This window comes from Athene cunicularia, assembly GCF_003259725.1.
Source record: "Athene cunicularia isolate RWA chromosome 11 unlocalized genomic scaffold, athCun1 chr11_part3, whole genome shotgun sequence".
In the NCBI taxonomy this organism is placed as follows: Eukaryota; Metazoa; Chordata; class Aves; order Strigiformes; family Strigidae; genus Athene; species Athene cunicularia.
Window position 1 is genome coordinate 444,007 of NW_020799115.1, and position 25,357 is coordinate 469,363.

The window sequence follows — 25,357 nt, forward strand, 5'->3', positions numbered from 1 at the left end:
GATTTAGTCTCTACTTCCCATGGACAGGCGATGTCGGGCCTTCTCAGGAGCAGGGCTCCAATACGCGTAGTGGTTGTTTCGGAGGACCAAGGGTGACCCCACCCCCTTCCTCCTTTCTCCCAGCTTTACACTGAGCAGATGTCATATGGTATGGAATATCCCTTTGGTCGGTTTGGGTCAGCTGTCCTGGCTGTGTCCCCTCCCAAGATCTTGCCCACCCCGTCCCACTGGGGGAAATATCAGAGCGAGCCTTGGTGCTGTGTAAGCACTGCTCAGCAGTAGCCACAACACCAGGGTGCTATCAACACCCTGCCAGCTCCCAGCATAAAACACAGCACCGTGAGGGCTGCTGTAGCGGAAAAACAATTCCAGTTCAGCCAGACCCAGTACAGGAGCCATTGAAGGAGCTGGGAGTGTTCAGTGTGAGGAGGAGGAGGCTGAGGGGAGCCCTCATCCCTCTCTGCAGCTCCTGACAGGACACTGCAGAGAGGCTGGGGCTGGGCTCTGCTCCCAGGGGATCAGGGACAGAACAAGAGGGAACGGCTGGAAACTGCAGCAGGGGAGGTTCAGACTGGACATGAGGAAAAAAAACTTTCACCAAAAGAGTGGTCACACAGCAGAATAGGCTGCCCGGGGAGGGAGTGGAGTCCCCATCCCTGGGGGTGTTTAAGGGCCGTTGGGATGAGCTGTGGGGGGATGTGGGGTACGGGAGAATTTTGTAGAGTCGGGCTGACGGTTGGACTCCATGATCCCAAGGGTCTTTTCCAACCTGAGTGATTCTGTGGTTCTGACTATAATGAGAGATTAGAAGCATAGCTTACATGAAGACACCTATAGTGCAGATATGTAAATTTGAGTGTAGAATATCTTAATTCAATCCTCCCATTTAGGGTCAGATGAGATAAATCTTATGGTTGATTGTTTTCATGTACATACTGGAAGGCTTTGTGCAAAGAGGATTTCTACAGGCACAGACCGTTATGCAAAAGAAGGAGAAGAAGAAATTCAATTTGATGAATAATAATAGAAGATCAACTAGTATCTTTTGACTAAAAATGTCAGTGAGTAATAACTAGTTTGCTTAGTGTTATCTCTGTTGATTACATGCTCCACTGGGTACCAATGGAGCAGGAGAATTCTACCACCACTGTGAAAAGATTTTTCCTTGTTGGTTTTACTGATAGTGCCATGCTGCAATGTTATGACTTTCCTCATAATCTACTCAACAACTTGGCTTGAAATTGTCACTATCATCACCACAGTAATCACAGATCAACAGCTCCACAAGTCTATGTACTGTCTGTTGGGAAATTTAGCCTTTGTAGACCTCAGTGAATCCTCAGTGACTCTGCCCAAGATGCTATGGGACCTCCTGTCTGAGCTTTTTGGGGATGCATTACACAAATGTTTTTCGTCCTTTTCTCAAGAGGTACTGTGCCCATCCTCCTCACAGTGATGGCTCTGGATCAGTATGTGCTCTCCATAAATCTTTGAGCATTATGAATCACAGTGTTGTCCTTGGGCTGCTAGCAGGAGCATGGGTAGGGGGTTCATTCTGTTGTGCAGGTAGCACTGGTCATTCAGTTGCAGTTCTGTGGAACAAACCTTCTAGACAATTTTTACTGTGATGTCTCACAGGTAATCAAACCAGCCTGTACAGACGTGTGGCTGAGCTGCTCATGGTGTCCAATAGCAGGCTGTTTACAGTTGTCATCTCATTGCCTGATTGTGCTGTATGCTGTCATACTGGTCAAAATCAGGACACCTATCACAGAGGAGAAGCTCAAAGCCTTTACCACTTGTGGAGCTCAGGTTGCAGTGGTGAGTATCTATGTTGTACCCTGCATCTTCATCTATGAACATCTGTTCCAAAATCTTGTGCTAGGAAAAGTAATGTCATCTATTTATGCAATCATCACTTCAATCATTAATCCCATAATCTACACACTGAGGAACATGGAGATGAAGAATGCCATTAACACTCAGCAACATTTTTTTTCAGAATGAAAAACAGTTGTCATTCCTTTCTTAGATGGTTGTTTTCTTCTACAGAGAAATGTAAAAGCAAAGCACATACTGTCAATCTAATTATTAACTTTTGCTTTTGACAAAGAAGGAAATTTAAATAACAATAATTAACATACAACTAAAATGATAGTGCTGTTTCTCAAGGTAATAACTGATTGGGAACCAAAGTGGTCTCTGACTAATAAAAGAGTAAACATGCACTGTAAAGAAAATCAGCAGCAACAATAAAAAAAAAATCTTATTTTTTCTATTGTGGTAGCTCACACTACTAAGGGTTCAGTTAATTTCTAAGTTTCTGATTTCTAATATATTCTAGGGAATTTATTGCTTTCATGTTTTCATGTGGAATACTCATGACTGGTCAAAAAAATATAGTACAACTTCAAAATATACATGAAAATATTTTTGGTTGTTAAAGAAGAATTTAAGTACATGTTCTTTATAAATTTTCCTCACTTTCTTGTAAGAAATGTTTGTTCAGATAAATGCATTCCAATGAAATACTGATAATTTATCATTATCAAAATAAAACAGTATTCCAAGAAATCAAGCAGCAGTGAATAGAGAACAAGTCCATTGCACAAAAATAGAAGTCTTATTCAGTCAATTTACAGGTATTTAATTTCTTAACTGATGCAAACATAACCCAAGGTAGGAGAGACAAATGTTCGACGCTGCCTTACTCAGAATTCAGCATTCCTCATTAAGTATATGGACACTTGGACTGCCTATTCTTTCAATTTCATCACCACATTGATATTTTTAAGGTAAATGGGCTAGGTATGGAGTGGGTAGTCAGCCAGAAAACACACATTTTGTTTTATTTCTAATGAAAGAAAGAATTCTCCTTCCTTCCTTCCTTCCTTCCTTCCTTCCTTCCTTCCTTCCTTCCTTCCTTCCTTCTGGAACACTGCAAGCAAAGATGATGAACGTGAGAATGAGACCTTAGGCCCAGTCATTAGAACAAATGGGTGTCAACAAGTCTGTACGCAGCGCTCTTGCTCTCCTGACGGGACCTTCTCTGTGTGCTGTGGTCTGTTGACCAGGTCCATGTGTGTACAGTGGAAAGCTGCTTCCCTCCTCTGCCCCCATATACGGACACATTTCTGCTGCCAAAATGCATTCTGTGCCCTGAGATTTACTGGTGTAGCCCAGTGGTTGGTTGCCTCTTTGGCAAGAGATGACAAGAATTAATTACCACTTTCTCCTCTGCGGCAGGCTAATTTCTTCTCTCTTTCTGTGCAGCAGTTTCCCCTTCTGGGCAGTGAGAAAAGACAAAGCTCCCATGGCCGTCACAGTGCTGTGGGAATATCCTATCAGCATCCCACAGACAGCAACGATCATCAGGTAATGAGGCAACGTGACTGATGGAGCAGATAGACAGTCCTGAGCTTCAGCCTCTGCGCTGCCTTAGTGTTCTCTATGGGCATCTTTCTCCCTAATTATTCCTTCTCCCTTGGCCTGCCTAGAGACAAAGGGTATTTGCTTTTGCTTTGGTTTGGTTTTACTTTGTGTTTGCATTTTTTTAGGACTGTGGGTGTTTTTGTTGTCAATGGGGCTTTCCCTTCAGTGCAGAAAGCATCTGTGGAACTGGTTGGGACCACAGAGCTGACATTTTGGGGGAATACAATTAACCCTACACCCGTGATGGAGCCAAGCCTTAAAAGTCAACTCCTCATCGCTATATGCTTGGTCACTATCCCAGACTATGACACTTAGAGAGCACTAACATCATGTGCTCTCCGCACACACAGCCATTGCTGTCTTTGCCCAGCTAAGCCAGCTCTAGAGTTGCACCCTTTGATCCAGTGGCTCTCCAGGGATTCCCGAGAGACTCCTCGCTTCAGTAACTGGCTGAAGCACCGTGATCTTGGTGCAGCGACTACCCCTCTGACATCTGTCCATTTGATTCCTCCCAGATGAAGCCAACAGAGGGACCAGAACCAGGAAACTGCACCCTGCTGGCGGCATTTGTCCTCTCTGGACTGTCCAACCACCCAGAACTGCAGCACTTGCTGTTCTTCACATTCTGCTTAATGTACACCATCACCATCATTGGGAACTTTCTCATCTTCATGGTCACAGTGCACCCTACCCTCCACACGCCCATGTACTCCTTCCTCTGGGTCTTGTCCTTCCTGGATGTTTCCACAGCACTGATTGTTGTTTCCAAGCTTTCTGTTGAGCTCGATTGTGACTGTCCCTACAAGCCCAGTTAGTGGAATTTTAAAATGCCTCAGAACTGGTTGGGCTTTGGAATGACTATATACCAAATTAAATACTGTTATTGAGAGGAATATCACTGCAGCTGTTTAAAATGTCCACTCTTTTGTATAGGATTAGATAAAATCCACTGCAAGCAAGGAAAAGACAGACCAGATGAATTTCCATTGCACTTACAGCTGTATGGGTGAAGTTCACCCAAGTCTTGTTCCTCAGCCTCCAGATATGATGTGGTGAGCCCCTTTTACCATCAACGAAGTGCAGGGGAGAGAGTGTCGTACTGGGACAAGGTCTTGCCAGAGGACATTCTTTACTCCCTATGTGAGAAGATTGTCTTCTTTAACTGACCATGCCTCCGGAGGAGCCTCTTCATTTGTGCTGTGTCTAGAAAGACCACAGATCGTAGCCTCTACCAATAAGTGTGCCAAAGATCCTCCACGGTTTCCAGATTCTTGGAGAAGAGACAGAGCTACAGGCAGAAGGTACATACTGGGAATGTAAAGGCAGCCCTAATGACTCATGAGGCACCTTCCATGCCACCGTTGCTTTTAGCTCTCACTTCTGGGCAAGGTTAAAATCTGTTCTTGTCCAACATGGACAGGCTGCACAGTCAGGCAGAGCAAGGTGTGCCTGCTCTCCAAGGAAGGTCCTTGTCCTTCTCTTCGCTTCCTGACCATCCACAGTCCCCTCATGCTAGTTCTCCCACTGGCTTCTGGCCTGAGTCACCTACCCTCTAGGAAAGGAAAGAGAGCCTGAAGGCCTGCCTCGTGCAGGCGCTGTAGGCTTTCAGGTGCAAAACGTCTAAGTAGCAGGCTCTGGGAATTCCGTCCTCAGTTCAAGCACCACTTCTGAAACGACCATGGACAGAGAAGTTACGATATATAGATACATGCATACACATACCTACATACTTAAACATGCATAATCAACAACACTCCTGAGTAACACAGTTAGACATTTCTGTGTCCCAGCTGGGATCCCCACCATCACATTTTAGTCACTGAAGATGGATCACATAGACAAAAAAGTCAGAGAAGAAGACTAAGAAATCTTCCTCTGCCTAAGGATGGAATAAATCACCCACAGTATTATGTTGAATTTGGAAGGACTGTGGACAGCCAGCTGAGACTTTATTTTCTTAATTTTATATGGCTTACCTAGGTGACATTATTCCTGTACCCATACCCTGAACTCTGAATGAATCTCAGGGGTTCCTGCACAGAGCACATCCATGGGAGGAGTGATCCGACCTGAAGAGTTGTTTCCTAAGGTTATATGCAATTCCAAAAAAGAGTAGTGGAAATGCCTAGAGATCAAAGCACTTCCCTTTGGTCAGCCCTCTGCAAGCAGAGAAGAGAAATAAAGTTTCTTTCCCAAGCAGCTGTGTAGCAGGGGATTTTGATGTATGGAACAACTCAAGGAGATCAAAACCACCCCCAGGCCATCCTGAAACCCCTAAGCTCTATTGTACTGAAGCAGACATGGAGACAGAAACAATGTATAGGAAGAACTTGATAATAATGGAGGGTTGTTTGTGTGGACTTTAGGACATGAGAGTGACTGTGACCGAAATGAAGACTGGGACTGCTACAGCAGAGGTCAGGTAGTGACTGAATGCCCAGGCCTGTGCTTCAATGAGAGCCCTGCATCCATGTGCAAAGGGTGTGAGTGGAGGCCCCAGATGAGACTGGTGATGGACATAAGGGCTTACACTAGTGCGATCAGGGTCGGACAGTTTGTTAACATACACATTAAAATGACCTTTGTGTTGGAAGATAGTTTAGTGAGGCATGAACTTCCAGCTTTCACCATGCAAAACATCTACTTGCAGAAATCACTCACTCACCTCCATGTACCTGTCTGTAAATGGCATTATGACAGGAACTTTCTGTGTGATGATGTGTCATCTGCTTTGAAGGTTAAGCATCTCTGTCTGAGGTATAAACAGTATTTATTTTCATCTCCTACAGACGTCTAAAGAGTTTATTAACACGTCGGTGTTGTCTGGCTTGGATTTCATCACAACTCATTTCAAATGGATCAAATGTGGCTACTTGCTACTGATTAAGTCAAAGAGATGCTGTATGTAGCTAGGGCAGAGAAACAGGCATTTGTCATATTCTTTATACACTAAGGTGAGGTGAATTCCACCTAATTAATCCCCATGCATCATCTTTATTCCTACCCCCCCTGCCCCCAGGGTACTGGGAACTCTGCTAGGAAGTCATTCACATGAACTCCCTGCTTTGTGGTTCTGGATATCAAAATATCATCAGAGCCTACAAAACACCTTGCTAGCAGATCTTTCAAGGCCTGTTTGACTTGTTCATTTTGGAGGGTGTAGATGTAAGGGTTACATAGCTGAGTAATCACACAGTAGAGGAAAGACTCGACTCTGTCACAGTCCCTTCCACCCCGCTGCCTTGGTCAGATGTACCTGAAGATGGAGCTGCTGTACAGAATAGTGGCCACAATGAGGTGAGCAGAGCATGTGGAAAAGGATTTTTTCCTGCTTGCTGAAGACTGGATGTGTGTGACAGTATGGATGATGTAGGCATAGGAAAAAGCAGTTACTGATAAGGTGCCAGGTAATATTAGAACACTTATCACTAGCATTACTTTCTCAATGAGGCCTGTGTCTGTGCAGGACAGCTGGAGCAATGGCGCTATATCACAGTAGAAGTGGTTGATGATGTTGGATCCACAGAATGGCAAATGAAACATAATTGTGAGTGGGGAGAACATCAAGAAAAAACTTGCCACCCAGCAGCCAAGCACCAGCTGGAGACAAAACCTGTTGTTCATGAAGGCAGCATAATGCAAAGGGCGGCAGATGGCCATGTAGCGGTCAAAGGACATGAGCTACATGGAGGAAAGTGCAGATACCCAGGATGAAGAAGAGGGATAACTGTAGGAAACATCCAGAGAGGGAAATTGTTTTTACTCCTGTGAGGAGGCTGTAGAGTGTTCTTGGCATGAAGGAAGAAGTGAAGCAGATTTCCACCAGGGAGAAATTCCTGAGGAAGAAATACATGGGGATGTGAAGGTGTTGGTCCACCAGTGTGATGGTGATGACAATGATGTTTCCAAGGAGGATCAGGAGGAAGGCAACAAAGAGAGTAGCAATTAGGATGCTCTCCAAAAAGTGGTTGCTAGTGAGTCCTAAGAGAATGAACTCCACTGTTGTCTGATTCATCTCTGATAGCTGTAAAACAGTTAAAAAGAGGATGTTAAAGTTGTTGCAAGAAGAAATGAAACCCTAGTCAGGTCGTATGTGTGGTGGTCCTAACTGGAAGACTGTTGTAAGCCAAAGACTGAGTGCTCTTTGTGACAGTTGACCTGAGTAGGTACCTGCCTGTGCTGCACATATCACTTGGCCACAGGACAAACTTATCTGGCAAATCATAAGTAAGCAGCCTTTAGGCAGCTCCCACTTGGCACCAGAATGTTCTTGTCCTCATCTTAAAGTGAAGCAGCATGTTCTCATGTGGACATCTTTTTGCTGGACAGGAGAAATCATGAATAGCATTTTATAATTCTTAAGAAAATCTGGTAAGACCTTCAAATACCATAATGTGTGGGAATTACTCCACAGACAGGTCAGTGTAACGGGCTATGCCTTGGCTAGTAATCCATCCAATATTTCACAACTGTGGCTTCCCAGCACCTTAGGAGTCATAAGATCATCTATACGATTCTCTTTCCCTTTTCATATTAGCTTCAAAACATGGTATTTTAATAAATACCTTACAGAACCTGAGTACCTTTCTTACCAGTATCCATTACAAAACCCAGAGCCCATGCATTATAGTACCTTTGAGGACAGATTCCAAATGAGACAGCATACCCTTTTCCATAAAAATCTGAATGTGATTCATCTCACCTGTCTGTAGATTGATACTTGTCTAAGTATCTGTGTATTCCTCAGTATTTGCTGCATTGGCAAAGGCAGAGATTCAATATCTCCAGAGAGATTTTCTGTGGATCTTAAGATGAGTGTCTGAAGTACTGGCATGTGTTCACTCTTGAAGATACTGAGCCTAGATGACGAGAAGAGATTTAAATCCTCCCTTGTCTTATTTGTGGTACCACAGGTCAGGATCTGCAAGCATACTTTAACATTTCTGACTAATTTCTATTTTCCAGGCTGGCTCCCTGACTTAGCAGACAAATACCAGTTTTAGTGCTCTACTTTTTAATCACATTCTCCCAGATTTGTGGTAACATAAAAACAATAGCTTCCCCAATTCCTGTGGGTTACCGGTCTGTATCAGTTTCCAGATGGCAGTGAGGTGGCAAGGTCTCTTCTTCACATCCTAGAAATGCAATGAAAAACAGAATAGCTCTTGTGCACAAATGGCATTCCCTGATAATATTTTTTTTTTTGTTCCTTAATTTTCCTTAATAAAAAAAAAAAAAAAAAAAAAAAAAAAAAAAAAAAAAAAGATAAATTTGCAACAATGATCTGTTGAGGAGATAGCAAGGATTTCATAAGCAGATTGCAGCTCATCTCAGTTTAGTATTATCTCAAGCCTTCAAACTCCCATGAGCATGCTCATAGCCACTATTTCACAATCACTATGTCTGCCTTCTGAACTGCTTTAGGGCTTAATTTTAGCATGAGATGAACCCTGCACTGGAAATTCACTCCATTAACTGGAAAGGTCACCTGCCCATTGATGATGTCTCTCTTGTCTTCAGTCATCCCAGAGGAGCACCAATAACTGAAGTACAACAACCTATCCTACAGATTATATTGTGCCTCACATTTACCTGTTTCTGACATGGAGTACATCAGCTGAGCCGTTTTTCTCTAGATCCACATTTTATTCTTCCCAGTAGTTCTACATTTCTCTTCTGTTTCCAGCTTAGGGAATAATTGGGCACTGAACTTTCCTGATGACACTGCTGTGACACATCACCTCTGTGGGCAGGTTTTGGGGACAGCTGGTTCACAGAATCATGGAATAAGAGTAACAGAACACTTGAGGTTGAAAGGGACCTCTAGAGGTCATCTGGTCCAACCCCTCCAATCAAGCAGGTCACCCAGAGCATGTTGCGCAGGACCATGTGCAGTTGGGTTTTCAATGTCTCCAAGGAGAGCCACTCCACTGCCCCTGTTGGAAACCTGTTCCAGTGATCAAGTCACCCTCAGAATAAAAAAGGTTCTTGCGTTCACAGATTTTCCTGTGTTTCTGCTTGTGCCCATTACCTTTGGTCATGTCACTAGGCACCACTGAGAAGTGCCTGGCTCTGTCCCCTTTGCACCCTCCCTTCAGATATTTATGTACATTGATGAGATCACCTCGGAGCCTAGAGGTCACAATAATACAGCACAGCTCTATTCCAGGCAGCAGGAGATGCAAGCCTGTCTTCTACATTTCCGTGATGTTAAGTTACTGCCTTTATTTGATTCAGTTGAAAAATAAAAAGGAATTTCTTACAAGGAAAAGCCATATGCAGAACAAACCAGGACTTTTCCATTTCCCCCTACAAATTGGTAATTTATTCTCAAAACAGAAATTCAGAGAACTATAGAGACCAGAACTTTCTGCACATTGCCCTTGCCTTTGGCGAATGCTCTGAAAGGATTCTGTACTTTGTTTCCCATCACAGTGTCAGTGATGGGAAACAGCTCCTTAGTGTCAGTGAAGAATTGCATTCTAAATCCTTATAAACACACTCCTCTTTTCTTCTTGCAGAAGGCAATTTTTTTCCACAGGTCCAAAAAGGAAACTCACTTTTGGTATGAAAACCTGTTTTGTAACAATCCACAGCTAATACTGCATAGAGATTTCTTTGCTTTCATTTTCCATGAGAACAGAGTATTTTTGCAGAAGTATTGAGGGAGAGAAGAGAAGGCAATCTGCTTTCAATTCAAACCCCAACGTTCTCTTTTGCCTCAGAAATGTCCCTAGCATAAGACGAAGATCAAGCTCTGGTAAAAATCTGAAAGACAGAAATGCTGTAAGAGAGTTATCAACGGTGCGGCATAGACTGTCTTCCTTCAGACCTGTCCCAACATGTGGGTAGCCTCTCTGAAGCTTTCTGCATTAAGTAGGATAGATTACAAGTGGTGAGCAAGCATTTTCAGGTCGTTTTCTCTTTCCTAGTGATACTCTTTCCTCTGTATATTCACTGTCATTGGCAGTGTGTGGAATTAATGGTATTTCTGTCGGAAAGAGTAAATACCTCCAGCAACCTGATGTTTCTGTGATCCAGCTTGACAAAAGCTCCTAGATGTCATGGTGAAGTTACAAGCTAATGCAGCACAGCTCTACTCAGAGGAGCAGGGGATGCAAACCCACCTCCAACAGAAGACTCCAGCAACCTTCCCTCATAGGATTCCAGATGCCTCTGGTAAGCCAAGTGCTGGGATTCAAGAAGAAAAGAAAACCTCAAACCACTTTGAGCTTCTGGTCATTTTAAAAAAGAATAACAATAATTAGCAGATTTGAGATTCTGTCACCACGGGGCTAATGAAAAGGTTCTTGCAGTGCTCACTTTGTTCGTGTGGATTAGGACTCCGTGCAGATGCCAGAACCTTGTGGTAAGTGGAGCAGAACTAAGGTGGGCATTTTCTGTGCGGTAGCTGAGACTGCTTAAATTGTAAGCACAGCACAGCCCCACAACTTGAGGCAGGTAATAATTAGTCAGGTCTTAACTAGTTTTTTAATTCTGTGGTCAACAAAGAGCAGCAGACAACACTCGTGGGCAGTTGAGACAAACCTACATTTGTGAGGTGCCTGTCCCAATCCGGTGGTGCCTCAAGGGTTGCTGCTCTCTGGGGTATCCCAGATGACTGCACTGGGCTGGCAGACATGGCACAGGGACACCCAGAGACACACAGTCAGCTGGGGCCACAGCTGGTGGCCAGGTCTGTGTCCCAGAGCACAGGTAAGGCAGTAGCTGCCTAGGCTGAGGATACTGAATTGTATTCTTAAGCTCATCCCTCGGCACTGCGCTACAGACAGAGATCTCACCATGGGAGCAGCCGGCAGGAGTCTTCTCTCCCTGAAGCAATGGTCTAACGGAGGGTCAGAGGTGGGAGGTCCCCAGAGGCCTTATTTCTCCAGCCTGTGTGACGTGTGTGACGATTGTGAATATAGTCAGTGCCCCAAGCCCAGAGCCAGCTGCCAGCTGGGAAAACACCTTCCAGTTCATCATGCCTGTACAGAGCATGAGGTGACATATGGCCAGGGACTGATTGTAGGACATGGTGGCCAGTGGGTAACACTCAGAGACTGCAAGATATCCAAAGAAATGGAGCTGAGCCATGCAGTCTTGAGCAGAGGTGGTCCTTGCCCAGTCAGGAAGCTGGCCAGGTGGGTTGATGGATGTACAGCACATCTCCAAGCTACTCAAATTCACCAGAAAGAAATACATTGGGCTGTGGAAATGCTGGTGTCGCCACCAGCACCACGAAGATGCTCCCAAGCACAGCTTCTGCACAGACAATGAGAGGAGGAAGAGGCACCTGGAATCAGGTGCTTTCCTGAACCCCGGCAGGAGAAACTCTCCTGGTGACGTCTGGTTTTCCCATTCCCCTTTCTCCATGTAGTGTTCTGGATCTTTCTTTTCACTCTTGTCAGAAAGGGCACCTCTGAGAGAGGGAATATTTCTGAAAGAAAGTGTTACCAGAGGGAAAGCAGTGCTTTGCACAAATCAGGCTGTATTCGTTACCCTGAACAAGAGGTCGGTCTTGTTCAGAGTTGCTTAAATTTTATGTGCTTGCTACCCATGGGAGAGAATGTATTGTTTACCGGGAATTGCAGGCCACAAAATTGCTTCTCCTCACACATTGCCAGCCCCACAAATGCTTCTCATCACACCCAAGGACTCATAGTACATATTATTGTCCATACAAGTGTTTCTCTTCAAATATAAGGACAAATTGGATGCATCAGATAGGTCAGTCTGGTCTTCAAACAATCAACAATTACTAAGGAACTTCTAATCAGCAGCTAACATCCTTGAAGAGGAGAAACATCCTGGAACATGGAAGCTTCTTAAAACTGTTTTATGTAAATCAGTTTAAGAACGCTGCCCGAATACAGACCCTCATCCTTTGAGCTTGTGCAGAAAATTAGACACCACTGTAACTTTAAATTAGAGTGAGCAAGTAACTAACCAATGAGGGATAGAAGTGATAAGTAATTAACCAATAATCATTATAGTAAATACATCATGTAGTTTGGAGTGTATAAATACTTCAAAGTTCTTTTTTGTGGGGTGTTTGATTTGTGGACTCTTCCAACCAGCACCCTGTGCAGAATAAAGCAATATCTCCTCTCTAAACTAATCGTAGTTCCAAGAGTCTTTATTCCAGGTGTCTTATTCACGTTTCAGGGCTCCACACTTAGTGCGAGAAGAGGAGTGTGTACTAGGAGAGGGCTCGTCCTAGGAGCGCACCTTTCCACCAAGCAGATGAGTCGCCCCAAGGAGGTCCCTGCTACTGCCTGTGGAATAAAAAGGGAATGGGCATTTGCTCAGACTTCAGCAGCGCAGTTGCTGTGCCTGAAGTTATTCTCAGTACGCTCTTCACAAGTGTAAAAGGTTTCTCCTTTTTTCTATTGGCAGGAGAAAGACACCTTAGTGCGTAAGAGGAGATTTAAATCTCAGATCCACGGCAAGAGAAAGAGGGAGCAGCACAAATACACTCAGCTTTGTGTATGGCGAGGCAGAAGCTCCCGTTGCTTCCTGAATTGCTGTGTGGGTGTATCCAGCTTGTTATTGCGTCACGGGATGGACACTGCAATAACGGCTCTGACAGAACAACGGCAGAACAAGGGCAAAGCGGCCGAGTGCCTCTGGGTCAGTCTCGGAGTCGACTCTTCAGGAGACAGAGCTGACCCAACAGGGACAAACAGCAGCCACCTGCCTGGAGACACTGAGGGAGTGCAGAGAGCCGGCGGGTGCTGAAATCGGAGGGGATGGAAGGCCAGCTCGAGTTAGTTGTTCATGTACACATTAACCCGAGGAGGCTCAGGCGCGGGCAGGGCTGGGCCGTCCTTGCTTAGAAGTGCGGCGGGAAGCTCTTGTGTGAACACGTGAACGTCCTTTCTGTCTGACAGCAGAAATGATGAATACAGTTGTTTTCCTGTAGGAAAATCCTCCAGGAGCTCGAGTGACACTTCCATGTATGGGATCTGTGCCGGGGGCTGCACCCAGGCTGGAGACCCCACTGGTGCTTTACAGCTTGGTGTTTCCAGCATCTGAAGGGGAATGACATTTTCTATAACCATCCCCTTTCTCTACAGAGTTAGCTTGGATAAATAGACTTTTAAGTGATAGTTTACAGGGTCTGAGGGCTTTTCTTACTGGGACTGGAGCAAAGCAGCCGCTCCAGTGCACAACAGGAGGCAAAGGTCTTCTCCAGGCCTCCTCAACATGCCAGGTGGGATGATCTTGAAACCCCCATGGCCCGAGTGTGGACTCTAAGGGCTGGTACGCAGGTCTTGTGGACCTCGGCAGGTTGGCAGCTCCCAGGGATCTGAGAGTGCTTGTCCTAAGGCATCTGCAGGTGCCTGCGTAACTGGAGCCCTGTACCGCTAGCAGTGACCATGACCATGACGAGTCTCCGCTGCCAACTGCCAGAGTTAATCATATCACGGCTGTACTGCAGGCGCATACTGGCAAGTTCAAACAAACAGAACTGACATAAAAGCAGCTGCTATTGCTGTGATTACCATGACCACATGTCAGTCCGCGTGAGGTATTACAGAAATACTTCTTATAGCAACAATTTCTTTCCTCACTGACTAATACTGATTTACACTTTCCTCCCCACAGAACGAGGAAAACAGACAACTGGTGTCACATCCCACCAGATGCCCTTTCTCTGTCAGTAGAAGAATCGACACTGCAGGTATTGAGCACCTCTGAGTTTTCCGCTGCGGTTTTGGGGCTCTCTGCTCTGTACTGCCAGTAAGAGGCTGAGTGCACAGAGGGTGAAGTGGGGCAGGAGCATCCTCTAGTGCATGCTTGCGGTAAATACCCATTACACGCCCGAGTCCATGCTTGAGGAACAGAAACCTCTGCCCAGACTGCATGCTAGGGTTTTCCCAACGTTGTGGATAAGCCCAGTGATGTCCCTGCTGATTTTCTCCCACTGCTTTTGAGCCTTTAGAGGGAGACACAGATGGTGAAGGAAAGCACCCAGATGGCCCGTAGAAATCTACAGGTCCACAGGACAGGCTGCTCAAAAAATGTAATGCACCAAAAACTCTCAATACACCTTTCTCCTAGGCTGGGATGAATTGTGTCTGGAGATGCTGATGACAAGTGCAGTTAGGAGAGATTCCCCAAATGAACACTGAATGAAGAGTGTGAGAGCCTTTCCTGTGATGGTGCTGGGAACAAAGACTCAGGTCTGGGTGTTACCTGTTCTGCCCCATATGGCTTCCCTCCCTACTTGCTCTGAAACCCCTTATCTCACAGGAAGGCCAAAAGGAAGTTCATCTCTTTCACTCTTCCTTCCACAGATGGAGCTCTGGGCCCAAAGCACCTGAATGCCAGTTCCTAGTGTTATGGAAATAATCAGTGTCCTGGAGGGTGTCTCCCTTGGGATTTCAGGGAGGGAGCACTGCCTAAGTGTATCTATCCCTGACGAGGGTGAAAGCTCTGAGTTGGTGAAAACTGTTTCAAGACTTCAGGTAACAGCTGTCCCTTCCTAGGCCTCCAAAGCATTTCAGCCTGCTCCGAGAAAAAGAAACTGAGGTGGTGCAACAAGCACCAACAAGCACAGGCTTGTCCAAACAGATGCAGCAGAGCCTGGTGGGGCTCTGGAAAGGGGATTCAGCTCACAGCCTGCCGAAGACTGTAATGGGGCTGACTCCTTCAGAATTAGGCAGCTGTGAGTGACCGAGGATGCCTTTTCAGCCTCTGCCAGTGGTCAACAGGGAGGAAAGAAGCAGCGTCTGGTATTTCCTCTAGGCTATGCGAGACAAACAAAGTAGGATCAGATAAGCCACCCTTGGGAGTCTCTTGGAGGGAAGAAGCCAAAACCTCTCCCTGGATCAACAGTACATCTCTTGGTGGCTGAGGTAAGCTGAGGTACCAGTATTTCCTCACAGTCAGGATTCACCTCTCCAAAATGTGGGGTCCTCAATGCCCTTCTTTCCTCCTTCTACACCCCAAGGGGCATGGGAGGGCACATTCCTCTCAGCCGAGTCCCATTTGCATCTCTGGGGAAGGTGACTCCTCTGTCTCCCCACTGACCTCTAGGGCAGGAGGGGGTTCCTGGTGCACAATGGGCTGTGTCTGCTCCAGACAGCAGAGGCAAAGCTTAAAGGGAGAGCAGCATTTCTTTTTGGAGTCGCATGCTCCAATGGAGTCAAAAAGTTAAAGCTAAAACCATGTTGGACATTAACCACCTGACAACTTTTCTATTACACTAGGGTTAGACATCAGTCACCTGTTTGCTGGGCAAAGTGTGGCTACAGCCACTACCGCTAAGATCAAACTGAAATAAGTTTAAGCTAAAAGTAGTCTAGAAAAAGCCTGGCAAGTCCCTAGCTCTTGTCTCGCTCACCTAGAACAGGTCTGTGCTCTTCCAAGAGCAATGGCAGCACCTTATTTAGTGTATTAGAATACACAGCTCTCTGGGAAGCAACATCCTTTCGTGCCCCTCCTGGCGACTTAGATGGCCCCTGGAAGGAAGGATCATAGGCCCAGCTGAAATAAAGGCTATGTCACACCTTTTGGTTTGCAGAAGATTCAGTGTTTATTGGTAAATGAATCAGAGACTTTGACAACATGGAGTGAAACCCATGAATTCAGGGCCCTGGGACAGGAGAGAGTACACCGCATGCCTGGTTTGGTAATGAAAAGCTCCTGCAGTTCCACCTCCAACGTGCTGATAGTTTTCAAAGCAATCCTGCCCCACGAGTTCTTTTGGACATGATGGGCTGGGTCTGATGTAGATGAGAATTTTGCTTCCAAAACCATTGGTTTACGTGGCAATGCAGATATGGGAGTTCCCAACACAGCCTGGACTTTTGGGGTAACGTGAAGAGGTCAGTAAGTGGGATGCAAGAGGAGTCCTTCACTGGGAGCCACAGCTATTGCGCCTGCTGTTGACACCTCTAAAGACTCATCTTTCCTAGTGTGCACAGCGCTCTCTTGTCAAGATAGAAACCATAGAATCCTAGAATGGTTTAGGTTGGAAAAGCCCCCTAAGATCATTGAGCCCAACTGTTAACCTAACACTACCACGTCCACCACTAAACCGTGTCCCCAAGCGCCATCTTTGTGGAGGCCTGGAGCCCATTTTGCCAAAGCCGAATTTGGTAAGGGTGACCACTGAGAAATGTGATATTTCCTTCCCACTCCCACTTCCCCCCAAACCAAGCACGCTGGAGGCTCTGAACTAGAGCCTTTCTCTTGAGGAGTTCAGCATGATACAGGTTCTGCCCACCAGTATAAGACAGAGGCAGTGAGAATTCATCTGTAATGAAAGATCCCAGCTGGTAACGACACTGGTATCCCAGCACGGTAGGTGAATTTAGGCTGTACTTTCTGGCACCTGCAGGTGCTGCGGGTCTCTAGAACAAGGCATGGGTTGAGCTCAGAGCCTGAAGACACTTGGCTTCACGCTGCTCCCAAGGAGGGTGTTGGCAGCCTCCAGGCACTTGTCCAGCTGGGACACTGCAGTCAGGGAGAGAGAGTGGCACTGAGGGAGTCAGGCAGGAGGGGGAGTCCACAGATGGGAAGGAGAAAGGGGACACAGGACTCCTTCACCTGCCCCCAGGAAACTGTGGTCCTGCGAAGGGGTGAGGCAAGTCCCAGTGGAGACAGAAGGGAGGAGAATCTGCTGTGGGGATCAGCAAGGATCAGACCTCAAGACTCACCAGCTCGGCTGCACAGCCAGGTCACAGCCTTGGCCTCCAGCAGCTCACAGAGGTCTTGGTAACACTCGTTGTTTCTGTGCAGCCAGGTCACAGCCAGCACTGTGGCCCAGATGCTTGGCTCCGTGGCCTGTAGGAGAACAATGACTCGGGCCAGCACGCAGCGCTGAGCATCCTCCCTGCCCCCTCACTGCTTCCCACCCCTTCCTTTGTGGCTTCTGGTTTCCGATTCCTTCATTCGCTCTCTGGCTGCCCCTGGGATGCCAGTGTTGCTACCAGCCAAGGGCTTCCCACTGTCCCAGGATGACACGCTACCACCATAACCAGTTTTCCTCTTACCTCACCAGGCATCTTTCCCTTGATTTCAGCCTCATCAATTTCCAGAACAGAGGCCAGCCCTGAGCTGAGGGCCCAGGAACCATCTACATTCTGCAGTGCCACCAGCTCCTGGCACTCAGCAAAGGCTTTGGTGTACCAAGACCCAAAAGTTGGAGAGCACCAAAAAATATCCCTGTAATCCACATTCCTGAGAGAAGAAACAGGTGGTGGTGGTGGTTTACATGCTGTAACATGTGAACAGGAGGGTTGAGAGAATGACAAGAATCTGACCCCTCTCTACTTCCCTCTGCAATGTCCCAGAATATTATCTCTGCTCTTCTTTAGGCAGTTACCTGCAGTCTAAACTCCTTCCTGCCTGTCCCCAAAGCACTCCCACCCACAGCCCTTCTGGACACCACTAACTCACCCCCACCTTGGACCGTTGCCTCTTCTCCTGGTATTCCTGTTCATCCATGTCCCAAGACCTCTCTTGATAGCCCTCCAACACATCTTATCCAAATGTGTATTTATGATCTAGCGCCATCCCTTTCCCCTCCCTGGGTGTCCCTGAGCTGAGTCTCATACTTGCTGAAGGACTTTCACGTTTAACAGTAACTAAGGGAAAGGTTAAAGGCAAAAGTCATTGGTTTCCATGCCATGGGCAAGACGTGGCAGCATAACCCTCCTATAAGATGTTAGCTTATCCCATACCTTTTGAGGAAGCTCCCTGCTGGGTCAGGGCAGCAATGCCATGAGTGAGTCGATGGAGGGCAAGCCACCAGTCAGGTGGGACCCAGATGGTCACAGGATGGCAGCAAGAGGCGTTATAAAGGCCACGAAGCTTAATGATCCGGCAGGGGATGAGTGACTGGCGGGGTGGCAAGAGTGCCAGGGGCCCTTTGAGGACAAACAGGGAAGGGAACTGAATTAAGCACACGGGAAAGAAGCACCTGGTGGTGATGGGGCCTACCCCGTGAGACTAGGGGTGCCCTGTGGCTGGGGTTCTAGCTCCAGTGGAATGAGAACATTCCAAGGAGCTGCCTCACCAGCTCTTTCCTGCAAGCATCTTTCCTTACCTTGGTACCAGCTGACCCTCTGTGATGTGCGAACCCCTTCATAGCTGGTAAAGGGGCAGATGATCCCCGAAGTGAGGCTGATCTCAACTGCACGACGCCTGGGCTCATCGCTTGACCCACTTGCAGCCTCTGGCAACAACCTCTGCAGCAAGCATTTCGCAGCCAGACGGTGCCCAGCCAGCCTGGGGACAGAGACGGGTGAGGCCCGGCCACCTGGCTCATCTCCATGCTGGGGAAAGGTGCACAGGGAGAGCCTGGACCCTGGGTCTCTCCCTTCAGGGATGAGGGTGTGCAGGGGGAAAACCTGCATGCCTGGGTCCTCGTCTCTCTGGAGGGAAGTGATGCCCAGGTTCCTGGGTCCTACCCATGTGGGGTCAAAGCAGGGAAGGAGGGCATGCTTGGACACCTGGGTTCTCTGCCAGTTTGGGATTGCGTGTGGAAGATGGGAGTGCACAAGCTATCTGGGCCCCCTCTCAGCTGGAGTCCATGTCAGCAATGAGGGGGATGCATGCCTCTTCCCTTAGGGCAGGCTCTCACCGGCCATCTCCCTGTGGGCACAGTGGGAATTCGATCGTGTGAGTGACATCCTGGCTGTCCAAGCTGTACTGCAAGGTCATGACCCCCTTGGCCAGTGTCGCATCCTGGGAACAAATAGGAAGCTACTGGAAGATACTGGGGACATAAGATGGTTACTGGGCAATATTGGGAAATTACTGAAAGACTGCTGGTGGTTAATGGGAGGCTACTGGGAGGTGGCTGGGGATGTCTGTGGTCCCGGCTCTCACCTGTGCCTGTCCATGGATCTGGGCATAGAGGAGGCTGTGCTGACCCTGAAAGATGAACTGAGGGGTGCCGCCCAGCACCTCAACCTCCAGGCCACGGGGCAGGGTCCAGCTCAGAGAGACTCCCGCAGCTGCTGGCTTGAGAGCCTTCTTCAGGAACTTCAGCACCTGGGGACAGACAACAGGACGCCCTAGTTCGCAGACCCACCAGGGCTCAGCCCATGGCCCCCAGTGCTGGGGTTCCCTGGGGGACACTGCAGTGTGTGTGGTAGCCTGCACCAGCTGGGTTCCCTGGGCACAGTCAGTCTGTGGGTTATAGGGGGCAGAACCCCGGGCACCTCAGTCCTCAGTGGGGTGGGTGGTGGGTAGAGTCAGGGGAAGCTTGAGTGCCTGGGTTCCTCAGGCAGCTGTGTGAGGGCAGTTCAGATGCTGGGGGGCTTCGAAGTCCGTGTGTCTGTGGACTAGAGGGGGACCTGCCAGGGCTCTTGGGTTCCTACCGCAGCCATCACAGTGTTGTCAGAGGAGACGTAGGTCGCTTCACCCCCTGTCTCCCTGGCCAGGGCTGTAGCCAGGGCAGCGCTGTCCTCAGAAAAGCAGAAGGAGAAACACCTATGGGGAGGCAGGGAAAGGTGTCAGAAATGAGAGCCATGGGTGGGTGCAAGGATGCTGGGCTAGAGCTGGAGAACACAGGCTGGAGTTAAAACTGGAGGAGCAAAGCTGGGGCGCAGAACAAGGGGGCAGGAAGATGAGCAGGGAATAGAATGAGGGACTGGGGTTGGAGCAGGGGTTGGACAGGAAGCTGGCAGAGGAGAGCTGGGACTTGCGACAGAGCTGGGGTCAGTCTAGTGGGGCTGAGGTAGAGTTTGGGGGCACATTAGGGTGTAGAAGCCCTGTGCCTCAGTTTTCCTGCTCTGTGAAGGGTGCCTTGGTTGTGGGAGTAGTAAGCAAAGAGTCCTACAGCAGAGCTGTGCAGGGTGGGAAGGGTCTTTGGGACACTGGAGGGGTGCAAGGATTGGGGCAGGCACTGGTGAACAGGGGCCCTCATAAGGGTTAGAATGACTGGACAACCAAAGCGTGACGGGAGGACTGGGGGCAGAGTCCCCATTACCGGTGGCTGTTGCGGTGACGGCAGACCTCAGCAACGATGGCTTCCTTGTCAAGGGGTAGCGTGGCCATGAAGATGAAGAGCTGAGAGACAGGGGACATGAGTGGTGGGGTCCTGCACAGGGACCCCAAATGTGGAGAGCAGGCCCCTGAAATGGAGAGAGGGGCCCAGCAGAGACCCTGTAGCAAGATGACCCCAGGGAGAGAGATCCACTCAGGGACAGAAACCCCCACAGATACAGACCCACTTCTCCATTCCCCCACACCCCACGGTATCCTTCTTGTTCCCTTGTGGCCACCACATACCTTGGGTGGCTCCTTCCATCCCTATTGCCACCCCCTCTCCCCTGGGACCCCTATCCCACCCCTCCATGCCCCTGCACCCAGACCTGGCGTGTGTGCCCGCGGGGGCAAGGGGTATTGTAGACTGAGCGGAGGGTTTCCAGCAGATCGGTGTCACCCAGGCTGGGACCGGTGGGGGCGATGCGCCGCATGGCCTCGGTCAGGTTGTCCTGAGTATATTCAACACTTTGCCTGCGGGGGCACGGCATGTTTGGAGAGCACATGGCTTTGTGCCAGCCCTGATTACCCCTGAGACCCTGCCCCACAGCGCTTCCCACAGCTATGCCCTAGGGTCCTCTGCAAGTCCCTGCCCCACAGTAGTTCTTGAAGAGACACGGCTTCATAGTTCCTACAAGATTCAGCTCAACAGCACCCCAAGAGGTGCTCTCCCACAGTGCCACAAAGATCCCATCCCCAGAATCCACCCCTGCCCGACAGTAGTCAGTCGTGCCCTCCGGCACCCAACACTGTCCTGTACCAGCCAGGCGATTTCAGAGCATGCACACCTGCCCTCCAGCATCTAACCCTGCCCCATAGCACCCATTCCAGCCCCACAGCACCCAGCCATGCCCCGCAGTATCCAGCCCTACCCACCAGCACCTATTCCAGCCCCATCGCACCCAGCCTGCCACATGTTTGCTCACGGGTAGATGCCCCCAGAGGTTGCTCCATAGCAGTAGATGTTGAAGTAGCAGCCCAGGGGCAGGCATTTGAGAAGGAAGAGCAAGGAGTCCTGTGGAAAGACACAGCAGGCAGGACTTGGGAGGCACTGGTGTGGGGTACAGGTGCTTTTGCCCAGGTCCTCCTAAAGCCTCTGGACTCCAGGACCATTTCAGCCCCACCAGTCCCTCCTCACATCTCTGTCCCTCTGTAACTGCCTGCCCTGGCCCGCTCCCCCTCAGCCTTCTCCTCCACCCCACCCTGGTCCCTGTTCTGCAGGGGTACCTGAGCATGCTCAAGAAAAGTGGTGTCCGGGAGGAAGATGAACTCTCCAGATTGGCGCTGCCCAGGCACTGCCTCAGGGATGCTGGGTGCCAGCGTCACCAACACCATGGGGTCACCGAGCAGAGAACCTGGAGGAGGTATGGGATCAGATGAAGGACACGTAGGCACCCCCCTCCTCATCCTGCTTCTGATTCTCATTGTGCTTTCAGCTTCCACCACCCCAGAGCCCATGATGTGCCACACTGGTACCTCAATGTCCTACTGTACTGTCCACCAACTGCACAGCCCGGTGCCTATTCCAACCCAGTGCCTCCAACAGAGCTACCCAGTGAGCCCTAACGCAGAACTCCCTGCACGCATCCTGCCCCTCCACAGTGTCCCTAACACCCCACCCTGGAACCCCAGGACCCAGACTATCCCACCTGAATGCCTCCCATTCCTATACCAGTGTCCAATGATATCTCGCCCCCCCAGAACCCCCAGTGTGTCCTCGTGCCTCATTTCCTCCTTCAACCCAGAAGTGCCCTCAGGTTCCCTCCCCAGCTGCACTCGTCTGGAGGTGCTGCGGGGTCTCCCTTCTCCACCACAGCACTGACTGCTGTGGGCTCTCCAAAATACACCAGCAGCTCCAAATCCTTGTCATCTGGGGGGCTGCCAGCCAGCGAGACCTGGAGAAGAGGTGCCTGACTAGACATGGGAGGAGGGGACCCGACCCAACACCGGGCCAGGCACACAGGCACTGATCTTGATGCATCCCCTTTTTCTCAGTGATGACAGCCCTCCCCAGCTCCCCGGGGTCCTGGCACCCAGGAGGGCATACCTGTGCCGTGCTGCGGTCCTGGGCAGTGTAGAGCAAAGGGGTGAGGGAGAAGTTGGCCTGGACATTGGCCACTCCACGGGGGGACTGCAGGCTAGCGGTGAGCAGCAGGCTGTAGGGCAGCTTGCCAGTGAGACAATTGCAGACTGCAGAGAGAGAAACACGGCACTGGGGAGGGCAAAGGCAATCCCTGCAGGGGTGGGGGGGGAGGGGCAGGATTTGGCATCCATATAGAGGCCATATGGAGAGATTTGGGGGTTGTCAATAAGGCGTATGGAGGTGTCCATGAGTCTGTTTATGGGGAATGGCTGTGGGAGGTGTGGATCCCCTCATGGAGCACAAGGAGGAATATGTGTATCTGTCCAGCGGCTGCATGGGGGAAAAATGTGGGTATCCCTGTGGGTGTGAAGGGAAGTTGCATTGTGTCTGTTTGTAAAGTACACGGGGAGTCTGTGGCCCTTGTGTGGGGTGTGTGACTGGGAGGGCAGGTTCCTAGTGGGGTCACTCACCATAGAGATGTGTGTGGGGATGCAATGTGGGTGCCAGCACAAAATGGGCTGCTCCATCTGGCTTCCGTGGCAGCTCTTGGACATAGCGCAAGGTCACAACCATCTCCCTGCCAGGGGACAGGGTGCCCAGGAAGCAGGCAAACACCTTGCCTGGGCAATCAGACTGTTTCTGAAGGTATTCCAGATTCTCCCAGCTCCCTGTAGCCTCGTGCAGCTGCTGGGCCTGGGTGGGAAGGGGAAGGACAGAAAGTGGATCACCAGGCAAGCCATGGGCTGCTCATCCCATGCCCCTGTGGTGGTTCACCCATTCGTCCCTGGACACTGGTACCTCATCCCGCAGCAGGGCCTGGACCTTGGCATCCTCACTGCAGGCCTGGAAGGAGTAGATGGATATGTGGGAGACCAGAGGGAAGACAAAAACGACTTCTGTGGAGATCTGACTCCTGTTCTGGTAGATGAGTTCGGAGGCCACGTCAGCCACATAATCCTGGATAGCAACATCCACCACAGCACTACACAGAGGCACCGAGTACAGGGGTACGTGGAGCCACTTCCCCAACAGAAAGGAACCTGTTGCTGTTGAGAGAGATGCAACCTGTCCATCAGCACACATGAACGACACAAGGAGGTGACTGGGGCTGCTTCAGAGGTATGTGGCTGTTCCCACCCTGGAAACCAAGACTAGGTGACCAACGTTACTGAGGGTCTAGCGTGAGCCTGATGTGGAAAACTGTCTGCCTCCCACCTCTCCAATTTCCCTTTCCCCCTGTCCCTCTGTTCTCCACCCAATTCCTGTAGAGATCTTGCCCATTCCCATCCTTGTTTCACTCTGGGAAGATCCCATCCAGATTATTTCCCCCTGTGGCTGCCTATCCTTCTCCTTTCTTTGTCCCGCTTTCAGAGCACTCCCCATTCCCCAGATGTCCCTCAGCTGTCTGATCCCTGGCTCACTGTCATGGGTGTAGGATTTTCCTAGAAGTCCAAAGCTCTGATGCCACATTTCTGGAGACCTGCAGAGAAGAAGAGTCTCCTGTTAGAGGAGAGAACCACAGAAACCACAGGGCAGCCCCTATACGATGATGATTCCTTGTCATTTCTCCTACATACATAGCTGGAAGCCCCAGCCCACCATGTAGAGCCAGAGAAAACCCAGGGATTCAGAAATGCATATTTATGAGCACTGGGATGTCACCAGGAGTATCTCTGCATTGAGGAGGTCTGCACCCCATCCCCACCTTGGGAGAATCTTGAAGAGAACTAAGGGATAGCAAAGGGAGATGGAGGGAAGAAGGTGTGAAATCAAGAGTGGATGGATGGATGGATGGATGGATGGATGGATAGATAGATGATGGATGGATGATGGAAGATGGATGGATGGATGGATGGATGGATGGATGGATGGATGGATGGATGATGATGGATGGGTGGATGATGGAGGATGGGTGGGCAGGCCTCTACTGGGATGAACAATGCATGGCTGTCCACCCATGGCTCGATGGATAGATTGGCAGACGAGGTCCATTTTGGGACAGATGGACACATAGGTGAACAAAGAGAGAGACACCAGGATGTTTGTGGAAAGCAGCGGGTGGACAGGTGGAGGGGTCCATTTTGGAAGAGAGGAGCAGGTGCCCATCACCAACAGTATTGTGTGAATGCAGCTGCACGCGAGAGAGCACCTGCAAGGGCAGGCTGAAAGTCCAGATGATAAGGGGGAACGTGATGGAGAGAGAAATGAGGCCAGGGACAGCTATTCCATGACTGCAGAGCAAATCCCAGAAAGGCACTGGGGAAGGGTGCAGCTCAGGTGACACGTGCCAGGAGGTGAAGGGGACTGCCCTCCCCCCCAAACCCATCCACATCAATCCCTCTGGTTCAGACACATTTGCCTCCATCTCCGCAGTTCCTGCTCTGCGGCGAGAGGGTGGGGAGCACCAGGAGAGTCCCCACCCCCCATAATGCTGGGGGTGGACAGGCAGAGCAAATAGGGTGTAAGTCCTCGGGGGAGTTGGGCTGAAGGATGGGCAGAGGGGTGGATCGGACAGGGGCGAGCTCCCCCCGGTGAACAGAGAGAGGGAACCGAGAGTAAGGGCAGAATAACAAAGGGAAGCACAAAGAAGCGACACTCACCAGGATGAGGGCCAGGGCCAGCAGGGCGGACTGGCACTCCGATGGCCGGAGGGAGAGAGGGGAGAGGAAGGGGGGAGAGAGGGAGGGGCAGAGCGGGGGGGCCCAGGGACAGGAGGGAGGGATGGAGAGACAGAGCAGGAGGCGCTGGGCGCACAGGGAGGGGCCGGCCTGCGGCTGCAGAGGGGTGCCCGGGATGGCGAGAGAGGAGGAGGGGCAGGCGGACAGACGGACGGCC

General features: G+C 49.7%; 2 protein-coding genes across 2 annotated transcripts; both read right to left on the reverse strand.

The window, feature by feature from the left end:
- Positions 1-6,432: 6,432 nt before the first annotated feature.
- On the reverse strand, positions 6,433-7,447 carry LOC113484662 (olfactory receptor 49-like). The gene is given in 2 exon segments (XM_026857128.1): positions 6,433-7,111; positions 7,113-7,447. Coding segments are annotated over 2 exon segments (1,014 nt in total).
- Positions 7,448-15,961: 8,514 nt separating this feature from the next.
- On the reverse strand, positions 15,962-25,349 carry VWA5A (von Willebrand factor A domain containing 5A). Its single transcript, XM_026857134.1, has 18 exons — positions 25,123-25,349; positions 23,944-24,002; positions 23,321-23,568; positions 22,993-23,215; positions 22,487-22,629; positions 22,226-22,334; positions 21,667-21,800; positions 21,366-21,454; positions 20,769-20,913; positions 20,384-20,463; positions 19,773-19,884; positions 19,279-19,443; positions 19,031-19,134; positions 18,494-18,675; positions 18,129-18,314; positions 17,439-17,662; positions 17,103-17,229; positions 15,962-16,899 (listed from the first exon to the last, which is right to left on the reverse strand). The coding sequence occupies exons 2-18, from the start codon at positions 23,990-23,992 to the stop codon at positions 16,820-16,822; spliced, it is 2,400 nt and encodes a 799-aa protein (XP_026712935.1). The 5' UTR covers positions 23,993-24,002; positions 25,123-25,349; the 3' UTR covers positions 15,962-16,819.
- Between the last annotated feature and the right edge of the window lie 8 nt (positions 25,350-25,357).

What these genes read in the sequence shown, in the direction of transcription:
- VWA5A (XM_026857134.1), bottom strand. Translation starts at nt 23,992, where the DNA reads ATGTGGCATCAGAGCTTTGGACTTCTAGGAAAATCCTACACCCATGAC. An exon ending in AAAATCCTACACCCATGACA is followed by an intron (nt 23,569 to 23,943) that starts GTGAGCCAGGGA and finishes CTCTCTCAACAG; the next exon opens with CAACAGGTTCCTTTCTGTTG. An exon ending in CCCGCGGGCACACACGCCAG is followed by an intron (nt 20,464 to 20,768) that starts GTCTGGGTGCAG and finishes CCTGTCTCTCAG; the next exon opens with CTCTTCATCTTCATGGCCAC.